This window comes from Pangasianodon hypophthalmus, chromosome 17, assembly GCF_027358585.1.
Source record: "Pangasianodon hypophthalmus isolate fPanHyp1 chromosome 17, fPanHyp1.pri, whole genome shotgun sequence".
Classification (NCBI taxonomy): domain Eukaryota; kingdom Metazoa; phylum Chordata; class Actinopteri; order Siluriformes; family Pangasiidae; genus Pangasianodon; species Pangasianodon hypophthalmus.
The window spans coordinates 4362864-4386834 of record NC_069726.1 but is presented as its reverse complement, the minus strand read 5'-3'; the positions used below and the strand labels follow the sequence as shown (position 1 = coordinate 4386834).

Genomic DNA, 23971 nt, shown 5'->3' with positions numbered 1-23971 from the left:
CTGATTTCAGTATAAATTTCAGACTTCACCAAACTGTGCTTTAGACAGTAACATCGATTATCCGGGCAGCTGCACCCGTCACTGCATTTAGAAAGAAAAGAGAACTTGATGAGAATTTGAGATGGATACAGAACGCCAGATAAAGTCTATAATCAGAGGCATTATGTGTCTGGCTGGAATCATTGGTAACAACTGGCTGTGCATCAGCTCCCTGCCAAAATCCATTTCTCAGCTCCGAACTAACGACGCCCTATTTGTAAACTTGGCTGTATCCAATCTGATCACTAATTACATGGTGGACATCCTCAACATTTTCCATACTGAACAGTATTTACCACCGGGAAAGGTGTATTGCAGCATTCGATTTTTCCTGCCTGAATTCTCGGAGACCAGCAGCATCTTGACCACCATGTTCATCACTATGTACTGGCATCAGAAGCTCGTGGGCTCTCTGAAGCGCGGAGGAGCTCCTGTGCAAATGGACAACATCCGCCTCATCACCTCGCTGCTGATAGGAAGCTGGACCTTTGCACTTGTCCTCAACATGCCTCATTTATTCTTCGTCGCTGAAGACAGTGAGAACACGACTAGTACGGAATGCAAGGAAGAGCTGCCTTCGCCCGAAGCCGAGCAGGCCTACGAGGTGGTGTACATCACACTCGCAAATGTGATTCCACTTACCGGGATTCTTTACGCAAGCATCCAGATCACAATTACACTGCTGCAGAATGAAAAGCGAATGAAGAAAATGAGTGCGGCAGTCAGAAATGGAGGAAACACCTCAGCCGAGAATAGCGGAGACAACACTAATAATGTATCAGCAGTTACCAAGTCCAAGTCACAAGCCAAATCAGGAAGTCTGGTGAGGGCCGCCAAGAGTGTGGTAGCAGTGGCCATTTTTTTCTTAATTTGCTGGGTATTTCACCTCATCGTCAGAATTCTCAGTTCCGTCTTACCATCCAGTGTGTTAGTGGACTTGGAGAGCTTTGTAGGAGCATCTTATACATGCATCATCCCTTATATTTACCTGTATGGTATGCAAAAGATGACCTGCTCCAGAGGAGCAGGACGTGTGGTAGGAGTAATTCTGAGTGAGGAGTAATTCAGTAAGCTGTAATTTAATGCTGTACATGAAGGATTTAGACTCCTCGCACAGTGAAAAAAAATGAATGAAAATTGATTGTAATGAAAAAAATAGTAATTCTGTAAAAGTATCTACTGAGAGTATGTAGCTGTAATAATCGTATTTAAAATGGTAGCTCACTTTCTCTTAATTGCACTTTCATTTTTTTATGATTTCACACTGATCGCTTAATTTCTTGTTTTATTTAGTTTGTCTGCTAATAATCTATTACTACATCTATCTGGAATCTGGTACCAATCTGTAACCAAAATAAGCTGCTGTAGAATAAATGGTATGATGTTAAAGGACTTGTTTTCATGTTTAATTTTCATTTGGGGAAACTGGTCATTAAGGTTTAGCAGCACTTTATCAATACGGATCCTCTGCTGTCAGATGTCAGTTACACAGCGTTAATCGTGCTGTCTTGTGCGAAACTATGAAATGACGCACTTTCGTAATTGCCTGTAAACAGAGGAGCAATTTGTCTTTACGTCATAGAGGGGTTGAGGTGGTTAATTTGGTGTAATGATGATTACCCCTTAAGGGTAATCAAGAATGTAAAACAATTAAAGGATGTTTTGGGGGGAAAAAAAAACTGATTGATAAAGAAACATTGAAATGAGACCAAACTTCAAGATTCAGATTCAAGGTTGTGTTTTTACTATGCTTATTTTGTTAAGAATGTGGTATGAATTATTTGGAAATGAATGACAGGTAACCAGTACTGATATTTTTTGAAGCGATATCAGTGAAAATGGCAACTGGATGGAAACTGAACCAAAATCAATGGAACAAAATGAAATAAAACATTATAATCCTGCTGCTGCAACCAATTTAACCAAGCACTTTTCAACAAACAAACAAACAAACATATAAATTAAAGTGACATTCTCTTAAAATAGAATTGTGCATTTCTTCACTATCAATAAAAAAAAAAGAAAAAAATCAACCCGACTATAAAAAGAAGTACATAACTAAATAATTAATTGAGCAGTTTTGAACCAATAGCAGTAATGAATTTAAAAGGATGAAAAGCTAGATAGAAATGAAACCAAATGCAGATCCACAAACACACAAAAACAGGCAATCAAGCAAAAGATAGAATCATGAATAAAACTGTTTGGCGTTAAAGACACGATGTCGACAGAGAAAATACAGCAAAATTGGTAGTAGTGGAAAATATAATGTTTTTCCTGCATAATTTATAGGGGAAAAAAGGATTCAATTTTTAGCATCTTTAAGCATTCTGCAAATTTGTCTTTGTAAGGGAATTATTAACAATTCTATGTAGGACACTACAACAGAACCACTTTGGAATGAACCTTAGAGCCCTTAGCCATCCAAAGAACCCTTGAGAAACCTTGCGAAAGAGTCTACAACGTCTCCACTGAGAGCAGCTTCAGACTCTGCTGGACTCGTATGCACTCAATTCTGTGATCAAGTGATCCAGTACCACTGGATCACAAGAACTAGTGACTCAGTAGAAGCTTCCCTTCTATGTTCTCCAGCCAGTGGATCAGAACAGACTGTTTCCTTTAGCCATTCAAATATAACAAAAGAAATGCTGGTGTATAAATGGCTGGAAGTGAGTTAAAATAACTTCCACTTCTGCCTTTTTTCCCCTCATAGTTCACTTCCTGTTCCAGTTCTCTGTGCACTTTACCTTTTATGAAGTTTTGTGGGTGTCGCTACATGCAAATGAGCTGTGTGTGTGATCAATATATGTACACGAGTATGAAGAATATGAGCATTTCCAAAACTGGTAAATCCATGGGAAATTTTAGTTCAGTTTGTTACTTGTTTAAAAGGTGAGTTTTTTCACAGATTTTTCATTTTATTTACCATCTCTGGTCTGATTAGTGAACCAACAACATGGCTTTTTAAAAGAAGTCAATAATGAAAACAATGTTTTTTTTAGGATTCAAGAATTATATGTTTTTTTTTTTTATTAAATAAAATGTTGTGTGTATTTGTGATCTGTTTTTATCTTTGGCAGATAGATATTTAGTATTTTCTGAGGGTGCTATCTGACTCCTGAGGCTCTTTAGATCCCGAGGCACCAAGCAGTCCCATTGGAAAGTCTGTCAGGCGGAAGAAGCCACGAGAACCCTCCGTCCTTCACTGATAGGTGCTGGGAGGTTGCTGTGTGCGTGTGAGACAGCTCTGGGTCAGCAAAATGCAGCCAAAATGACATTTCAGTACAAATTCATACACAAACCTTTACCAGCACAGGGCAGTTCATACACTGCAGGCACTGATGTGACCAGCATTAAAAAAAACCTTTGTCTCAGTCCAGCAGAAACACCTCTCTGGAGACTAAAGGCGCAAACATCCTTCACTTTCACCGTGCATACTTGCGTGCGAGTGGCATTGTTCACACTGCTCACTTGTGTATCTTATGTACATCTGGAGGATTAAATGCAGCCTCCACTAGATGGCACGTCAGAGCCAAAACATCTTCGTCCATCTGGTTTCCAAGTCGAACTGTAATGTTCAGCGAGTTCATACACAGTAATGCATTTGTGTTTAAAACTTTCTGCAGTGGGCGTGACTGTTGCCATTGGGCCGCATCTCAAATCGAAAAGTCTGACCTTACATTTAAAAGTATTTACTAATCTAGAAAGTCCAGAAGAGTGGTACCCGAAACACACCTTTCAGTAGGTTTAAGAGGTTTTTAAAATTAAACAGTTACTGTAATAGGAGTAGTATATACTTATGCAATCTGAGACACAAAATTAATTGATCTATATTAATTAATTTTTTTTTTAAAGGCCACTATTGGGTAATAAGCTTTTCAACTGAGCTATCATCACAAAATTAGAACAGTAGGTTCAGACAGTGACTCACTACTATGGGTGGGAATCACCTTAGTACATACACACTACTAAAGCATAACTTACGGTGCATAATTTGTTCAAATATAAATCTTAGATGTTGTGTATAAGACTTATACAAAGCCCTAAAAGATTGCAGTTGTGTCCATGTCTTTTGACATAAATCAGTGAACTGTTAGTGGGCTAGAACTCTTTAATTCCAACTATTTTATTTTTATAAAATAAATAAAAAATATTATATAATATATATATTATATAAATATTATATATTATATAAAATATTTTTCTAGAATAAATTTATAAAAACATTTTCTCTCAGACCTCACATAAAGTCTTCAAAAAGCAGCAGCAACAAATGTATTATTTATAAATTTGGTGCAGATTAAATGATACCATTTTATATCAGTATAATCTCAAGAAGGTTTTTATGAATGGTTTTATTTTGTCTCATAAAAAAGTTGATCAGTTAAAAACCTGAATTATCTCAAAATTGAAGCATCTAATAAGTGTATGACCTTTCTTTTTACTTTTTTTCCCCCTGCTTATTAACATTTCATAAAATATATTCCGAAAGCTTATTTTCAGTTTATTGCCAATTTTTGGCCCAAAAAAAAAAAAAAAAAATCCTTACCCCATATCATCAATATGTTATTTTATTTAAGCATGTTATTATAGACTGTTATGCTATTATAGTATTATATGATTATATTTCTGTCTGAGGAAATAAAGATGACCAAACATTATTTATGAAATTAATATGCTCAGCCTTATATTCCTCATGTATCATCTTCTCCTAATTCTTCTCTAAACATTTTTCCTGCTGATGTATTTGCAAAGAACTGATATTTTTGATATGTCTGTTAGTTCCAGTGAAGGGAAATTGTAATACTGCAGCATACAAAGACAGCCTATAAAACTGCATACTTTCAACTTTGTGGCAACAGTTTGGGGAAGAACCACATGGGTGTGATGCTCAGGTGTCCGCATATATTGGCCATACAGTGCATGTACAATAATACTCTTTATTACATAGTATTGATATGTGATATATTCAGGCTGACTGCCTGAAGACTGTCTGTCAGTACAAAATTAGAATAGACTGCCCACTCATTTTTGTTTGTTGACAATGGAAACAAATCTGCAAAACACACATTTGCCTACATTTGCAGCCGGTAGGAGGAGATCTGAGCACGACAGCCACAGTGATGAAATTAGGTGTCTGCTGATTTCAGTATAAATTTCAGACTTCACCAAACTGTGCTTTAGACAGTAACATCGATTATCCGGGCAGCTGCACCCGTCACTGCATTTAGAAAGAAAAGACAACTTGATGAGAATTTGAGATGGATACAGCAAACTTGATAAAGTCTATAATCAGAGGCATTATGTGTCTGGCTGGAATCATTGGTAACAACTGGCTGTGCATCAGCTCCCTGCCAAAATCCATTTCTCAGCTCCGAACTAACGACGCCCTATTTGTAAACTTGGCTGTATCCAATCTGATCACTAATTACATGGTGGACATCCTCAGCATTTTCCATACTGAACAGTATTTACCACCGGGAAAGGTGTATTGCGGCATTCGATTTTTCCTGCCTGAATTCTCGGAGACCAGCAGCATCTTGACCACCATGTTCATCACTATGTACTGGCATCAGAAGCTCGTGGGCTCTCTGAAGCGCGGAGGAGCTCCTGTGCAAATGGACAACATCCGCCTCATCATCGCACTGCTGATAGGAAGCTGGACCTTTGCACTTGTCCTCAACATGCCTCATTTATTCTTCGTCGCTGAAGACAGTGAGAACACGACTAGTGCGGAATGCAAGGAAGAGCTGCCTTCGCCCGAAGCCGAGCAGGCCTACGAGGTGGTGTACATCACACTCGCAAATGTGATTCCACTTACCGGGATTCTTTACGCAAGCATCCAGATCACAATTACACTGCTGCAGAATGAAAAGCGAATGAAGAAAATGAGTGCGGCAGTCAGAAATGGAGGAAACACCTCAGCCGAGAAAAGCGGAGACAACACTAATAATGTATCAACAGTTACCAAGTCCAAGTCACAAGCCAAATCAGGAAGTCTGGTGAGGGCCGCCAAGAGTGTGGTAACAGTGGCCATTTTTTTCTTATTTTGCTGGGTATTTCACCTCATCGTCAGCATTCTTGATTCTGTCTCACCATCCAATGTGTTAATGGACTTGGAGAGCTTTGTAGGAGCATCCTATACATGCATCATCCCTTATATTTACCTGTACGGTGTGCAAAAGATGACCTGCTCCAGATGTTAAGGACACGTGATAAGTTATGAGCGAGTAGTAATTCAGTAAGCTGTAATTTAATGCTGTACGTGACGGAATTAGATTTGAAATATCACACAATGAAAAAATTAATGAAAATAGATAAGTGAAAAAAAAGTATATAACTATAATTTTTTTTGCATTTTATTTGTCTGCTAATAATCTCTTACTAACCAAAATAAGTTGCTGTATAATAAATGGTATGATTGTAATGCACAATTAAATGTAAAAAAAATTGTTAATTTTGAAAACATATTTTCATTTGGTGAAACTCTTTATTAAGGTTTATCAGCACTTCATGTCTGATCCTCTGCCCTCAGACCTCAGTTACACAACATTAATCATGCTGTCGTGTGGAATTATGAACTGATGCACTTTCTTAAACAGAACAGGGGCAATTTGTCATTGTGTCATGGAGGGGGCTGAGATGGTTAATTTGGTGTAATGGAGATTTACCCCTGAAGGTGAAATGTATTGTTAAATTCAGTATAAAACAACATGCATGTTTGCATGTAAAACAATCAAATAAAGATGTTTGGGGGGAAAATGATTGATCAAGAAACACTGAAATGAGACCGAACCTGTTTCTTTAGTTTGAAATTAATGACAGGTAACCAGTACAGATTATGTCATTTAAACGATCAGTTCGGAATGGAAACTGAAACAATATCGATGTTCTAATAAATATTCTTTAAAAGTAGAATCCTGGTCCTTTTCTTCAGCAAGAAAACCTAACTTGAAAACATAAATAACTAAATAAAAAATTGAGCAGTTTTGAACCAATACTAGTGATGGATTTAAAAGGGCAAACTTCAGATGGAGATGAAGCCAAATGCAGATCCACGAACACACAAAAACCACACAAGGAAAAGAACAATAATGAACAAAACATGTTGTCCCTAGAGATACAATGTTGACAGAGAAAGTACTACAATATTGGGAGAAGTGGAAAGTATAGGACAAATGGTTGTCCTGTATACATTCTTAGAATAAAAAAAAGAATTCCACGTATTCTTTTAAATGTATCTATCCTCTTTGAGCATTCTTCAATTTGTCTTTCTGAAGGAATCACAATAGAGGACTTCCTTATAAAAAAAACTCCCACGCAGAATGCTAGAGCCCTTAGCCATCCAAAGAACCCTTAAGGGAACCCTTGAGGAAACCCTTGAGGAAGAATATACAGCTTCCCCACTAAGACCAGCTTCAGACTCTGCTGGACCCATAACCACACAGTCACTCAGATGATTCAGTTGAAGCATTCCTCAATGTTCTCCATCCAGTAGACTAGTACAGAGTGTCCAGTTATAATGTCTGGACACTTGGAAATATTCAAGAACTTCCCCTAAATCTATTGAGTATAGAAGTCGCTTTTCAGCTTTTGGTATCTTAAGCCATTTTTAAATTTACAGTATTGGACTTATAAAAGTGTTTTTTAGTCCACATCAAAATATATCCTCTTTGTAGGTAATGGTATTCATAGACCATCATCTTGACCAAGCTAAAAACATGTTAGGGAGAAATTATGAGTTAGTATAGCAGCAAAAACAATACAATGTTTTTTAGTCCTTTCTAAAAAGGTAGGTCTTGGGACTTGGTTTGAAGACAGCCAGTAACCTGGCTGTTCAGACAGCCAGGGGAAGTCCATTCCACCATTTGGGTGCCAGGACAGAGAAGATTCCAGATGCAGGTCTTCCTTGTACCTTGAGGGATGGTGGAGCAAGGCACGCCATGCTAGATGCTCAAAAAGATAAGTGCCTTCAGGTAGGTGGGGGCAGAATTAGTGTTCCCTACATGGTGGGAGGAGATGTCAGATCCTGATGTCATTATCACGATGGTTTAAAATCAGCATAGCGGACTACACGGATACCAAAACATCAACCATTCTTTAAACAGTTGCCCCAGATCTAACTAGAAGGAGACCTACTCCCTCCTTAAGATGAATGTGAACAAGTGGATAAAGCCTTTAGTAAGAGCATGCATGTGCTTTTTTGGAATCCTTGGTAACAACTGGCTGGCTTTTCGTTCCCTGCCAAAATCCAGATCTCGGCTCCGAACTAACGACATCCTGTTTGTCAACTTGGCTGTATCCAATTTGATCACCAATTACTTGGTGGACCTGCCAGACACCTTAGACTTTGCAGTCCACTGGACCGCAGCCGGAAGATACTGCGCTGGGTTCAATTTCTGCTCGGACATCTCAGAGACCAGCAGCATCTTCACCACCATGTTCATCACTATGTACTGGCATCAGAAGCTTGTGGGCTCTCTGAAGCATGGAGGAGCTCCTGTGCAAATGGACAACCTCCGCCTCATCACCGCACTGCTGACAGGGAGCTGGGCCTTCGCCACCGTCTTCAGCATTCCTCATTTCTTCTTCAGCTCTACAGGCATCTTGAACCAAAGCTCCGATGACTGCATGGAACAATTCTCAACCCAAGAGGCCAGGCAAACCTACGAGATGCTGTACCTTACACTGGCAAACCTTGCTCCGATTATTGGCATAGTTTTTGCAAGCATCCAAATTGCAGTCACACTTGTACAGAACGAGAGGCGGATCAAGAAAAACACGAACGTGTTCACTAGAGGAGGAAACGCCAAGATGAAGACTCAAGAACCCACATCCAAAGATATAACGTCAAATGCTGCAAATAGCGTCCAAGACCAACGACAAGGGGTCCAAAGGTCTCAAGACAAAACCAGGTCCTCCTCAGGTAATCAGGTGAGGGCTGCCAAGAGTGTGGTGACAGTGGCCACCGTTTTCGTGATCTGCTGGCTAACACACCTCATGCTCAGCATAACCATCACCGTTTACGAGTCCATTGTAGTAGCGGACATCATCAGCTATATAGGAGCAACATATACATGTATTATCCCTTATATGTACTTGCATGGCATGAAGAAGTTGAACTGCTCCTCCAAAGGCTGAGCAGCAATCTGAAAATAGCACACCAGAATGCTCAGTTCTCCCAGACACAACAGGAGAGGAGAAAGGAGAAAGGACAAGTGAAGCGTTAAGCTACAAACCAGAGTGCAAAGTACATCCTCTAACTCACCTTCAGTGGATTTAGTGGATTTAAGCGCAGATCTAAAAACATTTCAAGTTCAAAAAACAGATATCTCTCTTCTGGGTTTGTGTTTGCGCTTCAGAAGTTATTGTTTTATTAGCAACAAGTCATTTTTTTTCCCCTCAAGAAATAAAATGAGTGGTGTGTTTTACTTACATCTTGATGTCACTTGCGGAATTATAAACTATCCCCTGGGCCTAATTATACCTTGTTATGAGTAATTATTGTCACCAAAGCAGCAGGGAAACAAAGCTGGCACATCAGGAACTACAGGATACTAGGGCAAATGATTTCTATTACTGAATTCATATATTTAAAAAAATTAAAAAAAAAAAAAAACAAAATGGTTTGAGACCTTTTTAATTCTTATTTTAACAACGTATATTACAGATTTAAACAGTTATTCCCACCATTCAAATGGATTATTTAAGTAAAAACTTGCAACTTTAAAAAAGTTTCCAATAGAGTGTCAAAAAAAAAAAAAAAAAAAGATGCAATGCCTACCTTCTACATTTTCACATAAGCTGGCTACATACTAGAAATAAAATGAAAATCACTGACTGATGTCTACAGAATCACTCAGGTCAAGTGATAATTTAGACTAGGCTCCTGATGTGAGTTGTACATCACTAAAACAAATTAATCATCATATAATAATAATAATAATAATAATAATAATAACAATGAGCAAAACTTGTTTTTCAGCAACTAGATTTGTATTTTTTGTTGTTGTTTTTTTCTCCCTATTAGTAGTCTTCAAGTCCTGGACAAATATTACATACAATTCTTTTTACAAATATCTGTGTCCAACCCTTAATAAACATGACCAAATCGGTTGTGAAGCCTGGCAGAAAGGACCCCTCAAGTAAACACAGCACCAAATAGAAATAGATGATCATCTCTGTATGCTTCAACAGGAACATTTCCAAGTACTATGAGAGAGGTAACTGTGTAGATCTGAGTCTTTAAATATTTTAGGTTGCATATGCAAAGGCGTGAGTGTGAACTATTATTCCTCGGCATTTCTTCCATGTGACTGTGTTCTCATGTCATTAGTGCGACCCTCAAGCTCAGATCTGAGTGAAACAGCTGTGAGGGAAGTATATTTGATGTAATGTAAGAGACACCCCTAACTGGCCTCAGTGAAGCTTCTCCAGTTTGGCCTGTAGAGATTTAAAGTTGCGTATGATTTCCTCCAGGGCAGCACTGGGGCTCAGTGACTGAAGCTCCACCAGATAGCCACAGATGTTGTCCAAGCACACGTTGGTAAACCTCCGTCTGGGAAACGAGAAAAGAAATGTCATATGGAACAAGGCTGAATGACTCGAATCCAGCGAGCGTGTGATGCTGATATCCGAGTTGTTACCTGTCGTAAGTGGGCACTCGGCTTGGGTCGTCTACGTAACCCGACAGGAGCACATGGATGCACTCCACTAGGTGCAGAGGTTTCCTCAGACGCTGCCAACAGGGATCCTGAAAAAAAATAAGCCAGGAAAAATCATGGTCAAAGTTAGATCAGTAGTTGTTGCGTTGGTCATTTATCTTTTTTTTTGTATTTTTTTTTAACCTTAATGGCCGATACATCAATCTAATAAATGTCACGCATACAGCCATACGGTAGCAGGGACTAATCATTTCAATAATTATCGACTGCTTAGCTAAAGTTATTTAACTGATTAACACTAAATATTGACTTTTATTAAAGCTCACATTCTCACATTCATTGTCCTTTCTGTCTATTTGGTTACATAATTTGTTGCAGTGCGGTGCAACATTTAATCATTTGCATGTGGTTACATCTGTGGTTGCAGGGTGGAGTAAACTTTATATATTTATTTACTTACATAGTTGGTTGCAGTGTAGTGCAATATTTGTTTGTTTGTTAGTTTATCATTTATTGGTAGCCAATCTGTATCTGAAGGACCAGTGCTATTGTGATTTACGTATTTATACATTAGAAAGAAAACAGGGAAAATAAAATGTACAATGTGATAGAAAAGACTGCTCTCTATTTACTAAATATAATAGTTTTACTGCACTCTCATTTTTGTTCTAATTTGGATGAATAATTGTGATAATCATGATTTCTATAACTGCATTTATTCTGGATCTCTCTCTCTCTCTCTGCCTCTCTCTCTCTCTCTCTCTCTCTGTGTGTTCTGACTTATTCAAATCCTGTACAAGACTAATCTAGTTTATTAGGCATAAATAAACACTGCTTCTGTCTGAAGGAGCGCCTCATACCCGAGCTTTGAAGAGCTGATCGTATACTTCCAGCAGACGTGGAAGCTGGACACCAATCTCTTGCATTGTGAAGGTGACAAAGCCCACATCCCACTTCAGCTTACACACTTCCTGCTCCAGAAACTTGACCAGGAAGTCTTAAAAAACCAACAAAAACAAAAAAAACAAATTCTGAACTGGGTCTTGTAAAAGCATGAAGCAGTAGATGCTAAAACTGAAATTTGAAGGATAAACAAATGAGCTAATCAAGGTATTCTTTTGCTGTCTGTCATTAGATCAAAATATATTTCAAATAAAAGGTAACAAAATCCAGAGGGAACTAAAACCAAATGTATGCTTCCTGACTCAGACAAACAATGCATCAAGGGAAACAATTAAACAATTATAGTTAACAAGTGTTGACTTCAGAAAGGTAGACCTCAGAGAGATGGTGTTGACAGAAAATAAAACAATACCCAGTGGAAAATATCGTGGTGTTCCTGCATACAGCTTCCCCAGGGAGATCAGCTTTAGATTCAGGGCTCGCATGCGGTCTGCTGGACTCATAGCCACACTGTCATTCAGCTCTGCGACGAAAAAGACACAAGGATAAGCCAACAATGACCAGATAAAATAATTAATTAATAAGCATGTGGCATCAGGGGCGTGGTACATCAGCTGCAGACGGAGAGGAGGCAGGTAACGCCGGCAGGTAACGCGTAATGATTCTCACCTGTGTATTACAGCCAGCCTAATTATGTGTTTCTTTGTGCTTTCAGTGACTGCCGTGAGCCAGAGAGAGCGAGAGACAGAGAGAGAGAGAGAGAGAGAGAGAGAGAGAGAGAGAGAGAGAGAGAGAGAGAGGCACAGCTGGCGGAATTGGCGCGTGCACATGCACACACGCACAAATGCATGGCGCATGATCTTGGGCGAAATCCGTGAGTAAGTGACGGCCTATTTTGGTTTGCATTTCCGTTAGTTTGGCTTTTTTTTCCCCACACACACACCCTGTCTTGCTGAAGGTACTCTGACCCCTCCAAGCAAGCAAACAAGCTACCCACCCTGAGAATTGTACATTTAGCTGCATTTTTAGGAGACGCCCACCTTTTTCCATGATCTCTTGCCACAGCGAGTGAACCAGGATAGGGTCTGAGTGTCCAGCACAGTGAATGATAGCCAGCTTGCACTCAGACAACCGGAAATGGTCTGCAAACTCTCCATAAAGCTGTAACAATAATAAGACAACACAGGTTTAGTTAACAGATGTGATTTTGTAAAGTATGTCTATGTATATATTAGTTTTGGCAGGGACACCCAATGCTAATTAGAAGAAATGTCCAGATAGTACACATTGAACCTTTAAATAAATAAATACATAAATAAACAAACAAACAAACAAACTGTGGTACAAGTTTGATGTGACTGAAATCCGTTCCTTTCATTCATGGCTACAGCGACTTCTGTGCTGGATTACCTTAGTGATATCCATTAACTCCGAGTCCAGCTGAGATATCGCTGCCTGTACTGAGGGGTGATGGGAGTATTGTCTTCTCAAAGTCTCCTGGATCTGCACCTGAATCCGCACCACCTGGAGGAAAAAAAGGAGCATTTTCAATATACGGAGGCTCCCATTTACACTCCCACTCCGCATACATGAATACAGCACGCTGTTTTCACAGTCAGAGTGATGGACTGATCTTACATACCTCCATCTTCTCTTCCAGTTCATGCAGGAACTCTCCGTCGGCTCCCATTGAGGAGATGCAGGATGAACTCTTGGCTGAAAGGATGGCCCGGGAGATGTACTCCAGCCTCTGCTGTAGAGAGATCTCTGTGCTGTAGACAGACAAAAATATACACTCAGTCAATAATAAACTGCACTCCCGCTTAGGACATCGGCTAGAGGAGTGCATCGTGACACACCTGTGCATATCGGCCAGCCTGGCCAGGACGTGAGCCGCTTTGCCAAAGCTGCGATTCTTCTCATAGTACCGCCACAGGAGGTCCATGTTGCGTACTTTGCTCTGGTCCTGCTTTATCATGTGCATTAAATGATCTTCGAGATACTGAGAGTTGACCTACACAAAACAAAACGAATATGTGTCTTGTAGTCGCACAGCGAGTACGGCTTCACAATAATGGCTTAAATGATAATCAAAATGATACTCAATATGGAAATCAGGATTAATCAATTAATTATTTGAAAACACAAAAAGGGATTGACTTTCACACTGTACATTATCTTCCTGCACATAACTCTTTTAAAAAAAAAAAAAAAAAAAAAAAAAAAAAAAAAAAAAAAAAAAAACTCAGAACCACTTCTTTTACATTTAACCACAAATCGTTTTAAAATAAAAATTTAAAAAAAAAGCCACCATAAGACATAACTCAAAAGATAAATCAGTGAGATTGTAATTTTCCTGTAGCAGTCAGTTAAAAAAAAAAAAAAAAAAAAAAAAGAAGACTAACGTTAGCTGCCCAATTATGCTTAACTAACTGAAGGTGCAAAAACCATGATTGTGACTGAAATATGACTGTGCAACTTTCTCAAGAGTTCAGCAGTTCAATTGGCTCAGTCAAATAAAATTGAAATAACTTCAACAATGGGCTTAAAAAGCTGCACAACAAAAGACTTACAAATTGCACATACCACATCAAAGGGCTTACAAATTACACAACACACACCTTACAAATTGCACACACCACAGCAATGGGTTTACAAATTTTTATATGTAAATATGTGGGCCATGCTTAGATAGCACGTGCCATCACTTGATTTGCTGGTTCACTCTAAGGTATACATTTTACTGTATGCGTGAGAAAAAAAACCCAGTGGTGGCAATCATATAGACAAAAAGTCAGCAGCTGATTTTACTTCAAATAGATATGCAAACACACCACATGCTACTTGAATAGTTGAGAAAATATGGTGCGTGATGCCAGGGCTCACGCTGACTTCTTAGGGAGAGTGAAGATTAATCCATGCCCTACCTCCAGGAGTTTGTCAGTGAGGTCAGCCTGGATCAGCCAGTTGTACAGTGCGATGTGGAACAGCTCATCTTGCGACCTTTGAGCTAGGCCAAGCATTTGCTCAAACTGCAAACGAAAAGAAAAACAAACAAATAAATCAATACATAAAAAAGAGTAAAAGGATTTTCTTACAATCTCTTCAAGTCAAAATATAAATAAAAAAAGGAAATACAGTCATAATACTACTACTAATAATAATAATAATAATAATAATAACAACAACAACAACAACAACTCCTCCTCCTCCTCCTCCTCACATGGGCAGCAGCATCCTCATTGCTGAGCATGTTGGGGTCAGAGGTCATAACCGGAGGCCCTGGCTGCTTAGGCACACTGGGGGACTGCGGAGCTGCTTTGCTGTGGTTCACCAGCTCCTGCATGGTGTCTGTGATGCATTTATAACATGACAGCCTGGACAGGGAAACATTCAGCCAGTGTTCAATAGCAAAACTTACTAAACGTACTAAAACCATACTTGTATTCCCAGTATAATGAAACAAACATGCTTACACACCTTTCCTGAAAAGCTTGCTGGCCTACAGCATCCTCCTCAGGCTCTCCGTTCTTATAGAAGTGGGGACCCAACTTCTGGGGGTCTTTCTTATCAGAAGCTGTAAGGCACAGCTCCACAACACCCTCATAGAAACGCACTAGAGAGGTGGACAATGTTCAATTTGCTCATTATATCCTTGTTATTCTCAGTGTGTGTAATGTAAAGATCAGTCAGGTACGCTTTAAAGAAAACGTGTTATAAATGGGTGTTCACCTTGTCGATATTGTGAGCACACAAGCGGCAGGTCCGTGTGATTGCTGATCTGTTGGTACAGCCGCAGTGACTCCCTGAGCGTACGCTCCTTCTCCGCCTTGCTCTGGATCTGCCTCGAGCTCTGCAGTAGCTCATTAGCCTGGGATGAGAGCAATAAAGGTTCTGAGCTCAGAGTACAGGACGCTGTACTCTTCTTACCCAGGGACAAACCAGGGGAAAGATTACCTTCGAGCAGATGCTGTCATCACTGCTGTACAGAAGAGGACAGATATCTCGTAGGAGGGAGCTGATGGCGTCCACAGAGGCGCTGTCTTTGATGTACACGTTGATGAGGGCGGTGATGAGTGCACCGGTCAGTTCACGCCCGCGGATCACAATGTCCTTAAAGCTGATGGCCTTCAGCTGCTCCTGGAAGTCCTGTTGTGTGAAAGGTACAGAGAAGGATAATGAGAAAGGACAGAGATTAGGGGCCATTTTCCACTGCACAAAATCAGATACACTGAAAACTGGAACTTTTCCCCCTCTCATGGGCCATCAGGCTAGCATCAAAGGTTCCAGTGGTGTGGTTTTTTTTTTCCCCAAACAAGAAAAAAAAAAAAACAAGAATGGCACTTAGAGAGACTAATGATATTTGGGGGTGGGGCTAGAAGCATGAACCTGATTGGTCCCTCCATATACATATGAGTTTAAAAAAAAAAATATTGGGTGCCAACTTTGCTGTGGTTTTAAAGCTTTCATAATCCTTACAAGGTTATTTTCATTACTCAATTTTTTTTCCAATTAGTTATTTAAAATAATGTTAATCCAAACACTTCTTTAGTGTTGAATGCAATGAGTGTGTGTGCCATAATGATGTTGCTTTTACTTCCATCGCAAGAAACAGATGGTGTGAGACAGAGAGGGAAAAAAAGAGAGAGAAACAGTGGTTTTCTATAAGGAGAGAATGTAAGACTTTGTGTTGGAGGAGACCTTGGGCAGCTCAGAGATGATGAGACTGAACTGGTGGTCGCAGAGGAGCTTCCAGAGAGCCAGAGTCTGATAGGAGCGGTGCACCAGTTGCTGAACGCCCTGCAGAGATGTCTTCTCATAGACCTGGGCTTCAGCTGTGGAACAACAGGAGCAAAGCATTACGGTAAACTGATTCTGTTCTCTTTCTCCCTCTCAGGGGGAAAAAAACAATCAATCAATCAATCAATCAATAAATTAATTAATTAAAAAAAGACATACTGTGGTATTTCCTCTGGAGCTCTTGCTGGACTTGGTGAGAGCTGGCGCCGTCCGGACGCATGAATCCCAGCAGCCTTTGCTGCAGGTTGGCTGGAGAGCTGAAACTGTGAGAGCAGAAGAGTCAGCATGTCTGTAACCCGACCCATCATCAAGCTGAGTGTGAGGAAACTCAGATACACATGCTCCTACCTGGCTGCACCCAAGGACGTGGGGCTAAACTGCGAGTTCTTGTCAATGAACTCCTTCAGGCCTTGAAGCTCCATCAGAACTGCCTCCAGGTAAGATGAACTTGCAGTGCTCTCCATCTGTGACAAAAAGTCAGTAATTAAAAAAAAATAATAATAATAATAAATAAATAAATAAATAAATAAACAAACAAACACCTAAGTTTTCAAGTTTGCAAACTTTTAGGTGGCAATAATAGTAGACGCATTGCAGTATTAACAATACACAAGTAAAAACTGATTTATTTATTTATAAAGAAAGAAAGATGGAAGTGCCTCAAGATCCAACAACCAGTGTGATTGTAAGGACAGCAGCTATAGGAATTGTAGAAAGTTATATATAAGTTTGGAAAAAAGGTGCTCTGTAGTATGGAACGGTTTGGAGAGATTTATATTGAGAATATTGCAGAACTGTATTGTGGAATTGCAAGTTATTTTGACCATTACTAGTATGATTTGTGGCCCTTTTTTCTGGTACATACGTTCTCCGGTCTCTGTTATAGCTCTGTATATGACTGCACACACAAAATATTCAAAATTCCTTACTTATGATATCTTACGTTTGTGAAAAGCTCTGTTTTTTTTTTTTTATTATAACTCATTAGGAGAATTTTTAGAGAAGACAACTCCATAAAAATGCAAACTATTATCAGCCAATATTTAAAAATAACAAGATATAAAAATTGTCGCTATGTAGTCCAAAGCAAATTGGTGCAATGCAAGTGTACTTACAACAATCACAGTTTGGCTTCCTTTACTGATCGGCTGCTCCAATACCAGGCTCCCGTCCCAGATGTTGCTGTCATCATTTCAAAAATTAGCAACAAATAATCAAAGCCAAGTGTGTGCTGCAAGTTCATTATTGCCATAAACACAATTATTAGCTCTTTACCCAAGTATGCGGGAGAAGTAGATAACAATGCCATTGTGCTTCCCAGAAAAAAGGACCTCAGGACCAGAGGACATCGCGGGCATGGCAGCGCTGCCGGGGCTCATGGGAGTTGAAGGGATGAAGGGAGTAGACACACTAGGAGGCATCATACCTGTAACACAGAGGCATGCACAAAATTAAACACTTCATTTTAAAAAACAGAATATGTGAACATAATAAAGAACTAGTGGAAGGTGATTGAGGTAGGAAAGAAACAAAAATCAAGTTTTTTTACAAGTCAAAAATAAGTCCAATATGTTTGGACTATATGTCTCAATTTTTAGTTTTACAGAATGCCAATCAGAACAACAGTGTGAAAATAATTTTAAACCAAATGTACATGGTGCGAAACTATATTTTAATGTCCAGTGTTAGTGAGTTTCAATGGAGCTGGTCAGTGCTATAACATTCTGATATTTGAAATCACAGAAGATTGTATTGTATAGCCTTAATTTCTAAACATGCCATTTTCCTTTTATAGAGAAACAACTTTCTAATACAATGATTTGTATAAGCATGATATTTGGAAGGAGTATATTAGTGCATTAAAGGGGTACATAGAGGGAAGCAGGTACCTGGAGCTGGTGTAGCTAGAAAACTGGGATTAGGAAGAGGACTACCAACAGGGATAGGAGATCCTACAATCACAACAGTAAAATGTTACGGGTTAGAAACAGGTTGCTACCAAATCTACAATCTTCACAAAGCTATACCAAACAAAAACATTAAGTTAGTAAGTTAACTCAAGTGAATAGTGAATTTATGAAGAGTTTCCTCCAATTACCTGGCACAGGGGACCCAAAGAGAGGTCCGACGTTGCTTGGTGCGCTCAGGGCAGAAGGAAACCGCATTTGAGCCTCTCCTCCATACCTGCACAAAAAAAAAAAAAAGCAGCACAGGTACTTCACATCACTCGAATCAATATGTAGGAGTGTGTATAAAGAATTGAGCGACTTCACTGAAGAGTGGACCTGAAGAAAGCTCGAGTGGCCCACACAGAAACTTCTCTGTCACAGGCGGCAGTGGAGCAGGCCAGGATCAGAGCAGTGGCACAGGCCTGCTCCTCCTACAGGACCAGGAAACAAACGTTAAACAAGTCTAAATCTATGTATGCACACATCGATCAGTATAAATGCAGTAAAAGGTGTAGTTCATACCCTATGGAGCTTGAAGAATCGCTCAATTTCCTCACTCTCCCCACCACTGCTGCTGACCAGCAGATGGCGCAATTGATCCACTGGTCTCAGTTTGTGGAATATATGACTTCCCTGACGAGACCCAAAATGGGGAAAAAAGTTTATTAACTCATTAAAAATGCACAGAAGACCAAGAGAGGTGCTGATCTGGAGAGAGAGATATTTTACCTGGGCAGAGAGGAGAACAAATTTCTGAGGTGGGATGTTGTGCTGCTGAACCACCACTGGAGAATCAGTGAGTGGGATGAAGTCCCTATTTAATGGAGTGACAATTTTGGGCACTTTCATCTCTTCGATGGCACAGAGTGCCCAAGAGTGACCGTCTACATTTGAGGTCATCTGTTTAAAAGAAAAATATTAGAAGATGTATGTGGGTACATGCAAATAAATGCAAGACAACAATAGCATGAGAGACATCTGACTACATTTAGTGATTATTATGAGGAAGTAAATATTAGAGAAGCTCTAACCTGAGCCTCCATGAGAGGCTTCTTAAAGGGGAAGGAGTCGTGGTTTATACACCACAGAATATCGCTGTCCTCCGTCTCTGATGCTGCCATCAACAGAACGCCTAGGAAAGAGGAAAAAAAAAGAAACATGATGCTCAATTTATGGGTGTGAAAAAGGAGTTCAAAAACATACAAGAATCAAATTTATTATACAATTATACTACTAACATTAGGATATACAGGATATGTAAGTAGAATAGCTACAGCAACAAGAACAAGCATCTTAGAAGGTGTGCTAGTGCAATGGATTTTAACTCCAATATCATCTTTAAAAATGTGAAGCTGTGAGAAATTGCCGTTTCCTAAAAATCCTGATATCTGTGTGTGATTGGTTTCAAGCTTTACCTTTGTTGTAAAGAGCCTTGTGTACTTTGGAAGGCTTTTGCAGGGTGGAGGAGGCTGAGAATCCCGGAGGCAGCCGAACGTGAACCAGAGCCAGGAGGCTGGGTCGGGAAACGCTCTGCCTGGCGTTGGGTGGAGCGAACGGAGTGGTGCTGAAGTACAGACGTACACCTGCGCAGTGCACAAAAACACCACAGTTACTACGGAGCACGCGCAGCCACCGTATTCCTTAGAATGATTATCATTATCATTTCACTGATTCTTACCAGCATGCGTTACAGCCATGAGCTGGCAATCCGACGACTCAGAACGATCAATAACGGCAATCTGGACGATGGGTTTGAAGACAGAACGATCAATTGTCCTGCAAAAGACACACAAGCAAGTAACTTGGATGATGCACGGATTAAAATGTTGAAAGAAAAAAACTAAATAAGTGCGTTCAAATAGCATGGTCTTACCTGGCGATATTCCCAGCAGCTGAAACGATAGCGTTCTGAGACATGGCTGCCACTCGGCTCATTCCCTGGCCATCAGATCCCAAATCATAAACCTGACACAGACGTTAGCTAGTTAGTCACACAGTTAAATCAAAGAATTTAACATCATGACTGAAACAGACATGAATTAAATCCACTGACCTGCAGCACACCTTTCTCTGATCTTGTGTACAGAGTGTTGCGTGAATTGTCAATAGCTATCTGAACAACTGGATCTACGATAGAGAATGAGATAAACAAAGAAAACAAAAAGTGACACCTCTGATTCCAAGAGGCAGCAAACCTGCCCCAGCAACTGCTAGAGGGCAAAATAACAGATGGTGTAGTCTGAAAAACCTGACATGTAGACCTAAGTTGATGTGCTGGAAGTTCTTACCATCTTCAGAGAAGGAGAACTGCAGCAGAGATGGAATAAGGAAAGACAGGCTGCTCTTGGAGTGGTTGATCTTCCTGCAGCGCTGACTGAACCACCCAGCTTCGGCCTGGTAGGCGATTTCGTACAGACATCCATCCTTTCCGGCCAGGAAGATGCGTCCCAGGTCTGTAGAGGTGATGGCCAGCATGTAGGTGTTGTCCGTGGGGATGGAGTAGAGTGGGTCGGGCAGGAGCTGCATGGCTCCCGACATGCTGTCATTTAACCCTGCAGAGGAAATGCAAGAACAAGTAAGAGTCACGACAACACAAAACTACGGGCTCAGAGATAGAGAGTGTGAGAGAGACAGAGAGAAATGGGCAGGGAGAGAGAGAGAGAGAGAGAGAGAGAGAGAGAGACACACACAAAGAGAGCCACACAGGGACAGAGACATTACCAGAAAGACACAGAAAGGGGTAGAGAGACAGAAAGACAGTCACAGAGAGATGGAGAAAGAGACCAAAACAGAGCGAGAGGAAGACAGACACATAGTGAGGCACAGAAAGAAACAGAGAGACAGAAAAAGGGAGACAGAGAAACAGAAGTAGAGAGAGACAGAAAAAGAGGCAAAGAGATAGGGGCAGAGAGAGAGAGAGAGAGAGAGAGAGAGAGAGAGACACTCACCTGTCTGAGCCTTAGGGAAGCTCAGTCCCAGTATAACAACATCTACAGGTGTAGCCAGCACCAACAGGAAGTGGATGTGAGGCTGAAAAATCCCTGCGGGACAGTGATATGGTGTCAACAAACATTGTGTGAGTTGTAAAAGACAAACTCACATTCACACAGAATTCTGACAAAGTGCTGTAGAGGAGAGTTAAATCGAAATAACGAGTCCACTCACACCTACTCACCTGCTTTTGGTTTGACCAGGCCAACTGAAAGGATAGTTTCACTCAGACCATCAAAATACGCCACGTCGCCTCTAAAGAAGTGAAACCACAAAATCAGAGAACGTGACAAGACCTCAAACTCTACTGGAATTTAGTAGAACTTTATTTCAGTACTCACCCATCCTCATAGTTCCACATAAATATATCATTATCGATTGTAAGCCATGCCCTGCTGATCTCAGGGAAAACTCCCATCATGCAATTGCACTGCATGTCTGTGAAGCATGTTAGTTAAAGTATGACAACTTATGCGAACAACTTCATTTACAAATTAAGCAGTTCACATACAAAAGAAAGTGTATGCTATTTTGTAACACTACAATTTACTATAAAAGGAAGCAATTCAGAAACAGGCGAGAGGATACGGCTAAACTGCTCCACCAGCTCCGGAGGCAGAGGCACCCTGCGGACGGCACTCAGCTCTGGTAAATTTGGCACGCTGATGAGACCGGGGCCTTGTAGAGGATAATCCATGTCAGACACACCGGACAGAGAGGGCATATCTGCAAAAAGTAATCATATAAAAGAGAAACATTATTTGCGAGGTTAAACAATCCAGGTGTCCGTTCCTGCTTTAACACATTTGACTGAACTCATCAATTCATAGCCCATACCCTGGTTACCTCGGATAATGAATATAGTGTACAGTGTGAGTGACGGCCAGGTGGAAACGTACTATGTGAGGGTACATTGAGCAACTCTGACAGGTCAGGAAAACAGCGGTCTTCCTGCAAGTGACGGTCAATCAGTCGAGCTGAATTTTCCAGAGCCTCTTGCAGCGCAGCTGCCACACTGCTGGGGCCCAAGCTGGAAGGCATGGCGAGCTCGAAGAGACAGTGCTCACCTATGAAACAGCAGCGCACAGATAGAAAACTAATGAATCAGTGAGTCAAAAAAGCATGAGTGGTGCAACACAAACACTTTTGTTAGGAGATCGTGAATTCGAATCTCACAGCCGACTGTAGCCAGGATTCTGAATGAGCAAAATTGGCCATGGGATGGCGTTACTCTCTTTCCTGTCAATCAGAGAACCACTAATCAATCATGGGTGCATGTGAGCTTATGTATGTAGAAGAGGGTAGATAGCTCTTTCCTCGGTGTTCAGCGAAAAGCAGTTGGAAAAGATGCGGTTGGCACTGGGAAATGACCAAATTAGGAGAAAATGGGGTTATAAAAAGTTATAACACTTCATCCACCTAACATCATAGTAATGATTATCTTTAACTTTTTTTTTAACCAGATGCCAAAGACCCAGAAATAAAAATAAAGTGTGTAATAATACTAGCATTAGGTGACAGATTTAACATCCTACAATATAAAAATGTAAAGTACGTAACACTTTTATTAGCTACTCTATAGTTTGTCCTTGTAATTCAACTGCTTTACTTTGATAGCATAGAAGTTGCGTTAATAACGTTCTCCAGTCGAAATATCGCGATATTTTATCACAACTTTTACTTACATTCTTAAGCGTGCGGTGAAATATTAATATTTAAGCAAACACAAATGAACAACCTGTAGAAATACCTTACAAGTTTTACTACATAGCAATACCCGAAAAGTATGTGAAGTAAAGTAATTTATTTAGAGCTACTACATTATTAATGCTATTATGCTAATGTTGTTTTTGTATTCATAGTTCACATTAACAGTTACAGTTAGCTTAGTTTAGTTAGCTACACGGCTAACTTATTCAAACATGGAATACAGCTACACTGACATATTAACCGTGTAAAAAATCCCACAGACCATGTGTCTACAGAGCTCTTATGTCGTTACGTGAACAAATTATTTCTCCACACTCCCAAGTCGTAACTTACAATTTTAAAAAGCAACAGCCTAGTTAGAATTGAAACACTGTCCCGCCAAGCTCGCGTGCTGCTGTGTGCCTGGAAACAAAGTCTTACACACTTCCGCTTCCGGGTCAAATATTTAAAGCAGAATTGACCGTTAGGATAAACAGTACCACAGAGTGTAAGAGATGGATGTAATATGTACAGGCAGTGCTCTGTACATGTGGTTAGAGTTTTATAATAATGTGTGTGTGTGTGTGTGTGTGTGTGGTATATAAATGTGTGTGTGCGTGTGTATGATAACACAAAAAAAAAAAAAAATATATATATATATATATATATATATATATATATATATATATATGTGTGTGTGTGTGTGTGTGTGTGTGTGTATGATAAAGAAAGAAAATATGTATATATATATATATATATATATATATATATATATATATATATATATATATATATATTTTTTTTTTTTTCATACACACACACACATACATATATATATGTGTATATATATATATATATATATATATATATATATATATATATATACACACACATACATAAACATATATACCATAAAGATTTATCTTAAACCTCCAA

At 39.8% G+C, this 23971-nt stretch overlaps 4 protein-coding genes across 6 annotated transcripts; 3 read left to right on the top strand and 1 right to left on the bottom strand.

Moving 5' to 3' along the window:
• The first annotated feature begins 46 nt into the window (after positions 1-46).
• LOC113544760 (alpha-1A adrenergic receptor-like) lies at positions 47-1102 on the top strand. The gene has a single exon (XM_026943696.3). It carries the CDS (start codon positions 122-124, stop codon positions 1100-1102), a length of 981 nt encoding a protein of 326 aa, XP_026799497.3. The 5' UTR covers positions 47-121.
• Positions 1103-4912: 3810 nt separating this feature from the next.
• LOC113544759 (alpha-1A adrenergic receptor-like) lies at positions 4913-6753 on the top strand. The gene has a single exon (XM_026943695.3). The coding sequence runs from the start codon at positions 5301-5303 to the stop codon at positions 6243-6245; it is 945 nt and encodes a 314-aa protein (XP_026799496.3). The 5' UTR covers positions 4913-5300; the 3' UTR covers positions 6246-6753.
• Positions 6754-8190: 1437 nt separating this feature from the next.
• Positions 8191-9274, top strand: LOC113544758 (C-C chemokine receptor type 7). Its single transcript, XM_026943693.3, has one exon. It carries the CDS (start codon positions 8191-8193, stop codon positions 9178-9180), a length of 990 nt encoding a protein of 329 aa, XP_026799494.3. The 3' UTR covers positions 9181-9274.
• A 739-nt stretch (positions 9275-10013) lies between these two features.
• On the bottom strand, positions 10014-23499 carry nup155 (nucleoporin 155). 3 transcript variants are annotated; one of them, XM_026943906.3, is made up of 35 exons: positions 23390-23499; positions 22246-22413; positions 21935-22072; positions 21688-21784; positions 21531-21601; positions 21304-21396; positions 20644-20907; positions 20409-20482; positions 20229-20320; positions 20034-20131; positions 19771-19938; positions 19387-19487; positions 19085-19255; positions 18878-18988; positions 18692-18786; positions 18505-18590; positions 18296-18358; positions 17682-17832; positions 17522-17588; positions 16755-16870; positions 16566-16669; positions 16308-16441; positions 15564-15755; positions 15339-15477; positions 15087-15222; positions 14830-14983; positions 14534-14638; positions 13466-13620; positions 13249-13378; positions 13017-13130; positions 12647-12767; positions 12019-12129; positions 11564-11700; positions 10686-10792; positions 10014-10597 (listed from the first exon to the last, which is right to left on the bottom strand). In XM_026943906.3, the coding sequence occupies exons 2-35, from the start codon at positions 22385-22387 to the stop codon at positions 10459-10461; spliced, it is 4176 nt and encodes a 1391-aa protein (XP_026799707.3). In that variant the 5' UTR covers positions 22388-22413; positions 23390-23499; the 3' UTR covers positions 10014-10458. The 3 variants fall into 3 exon arrangements, with proteins under 3 accessions (XP_026799707.3, XP_034168665.2, XP_053097493.1); XM_034312774.2 differs by having other exon boundaries at positions 23319-23420; XM_053241518.1 differs by lacking the exon at positions 18296-18358.
• Between the last annotated feature and the right edge of the window lie 472 nt (positions 23500-23971).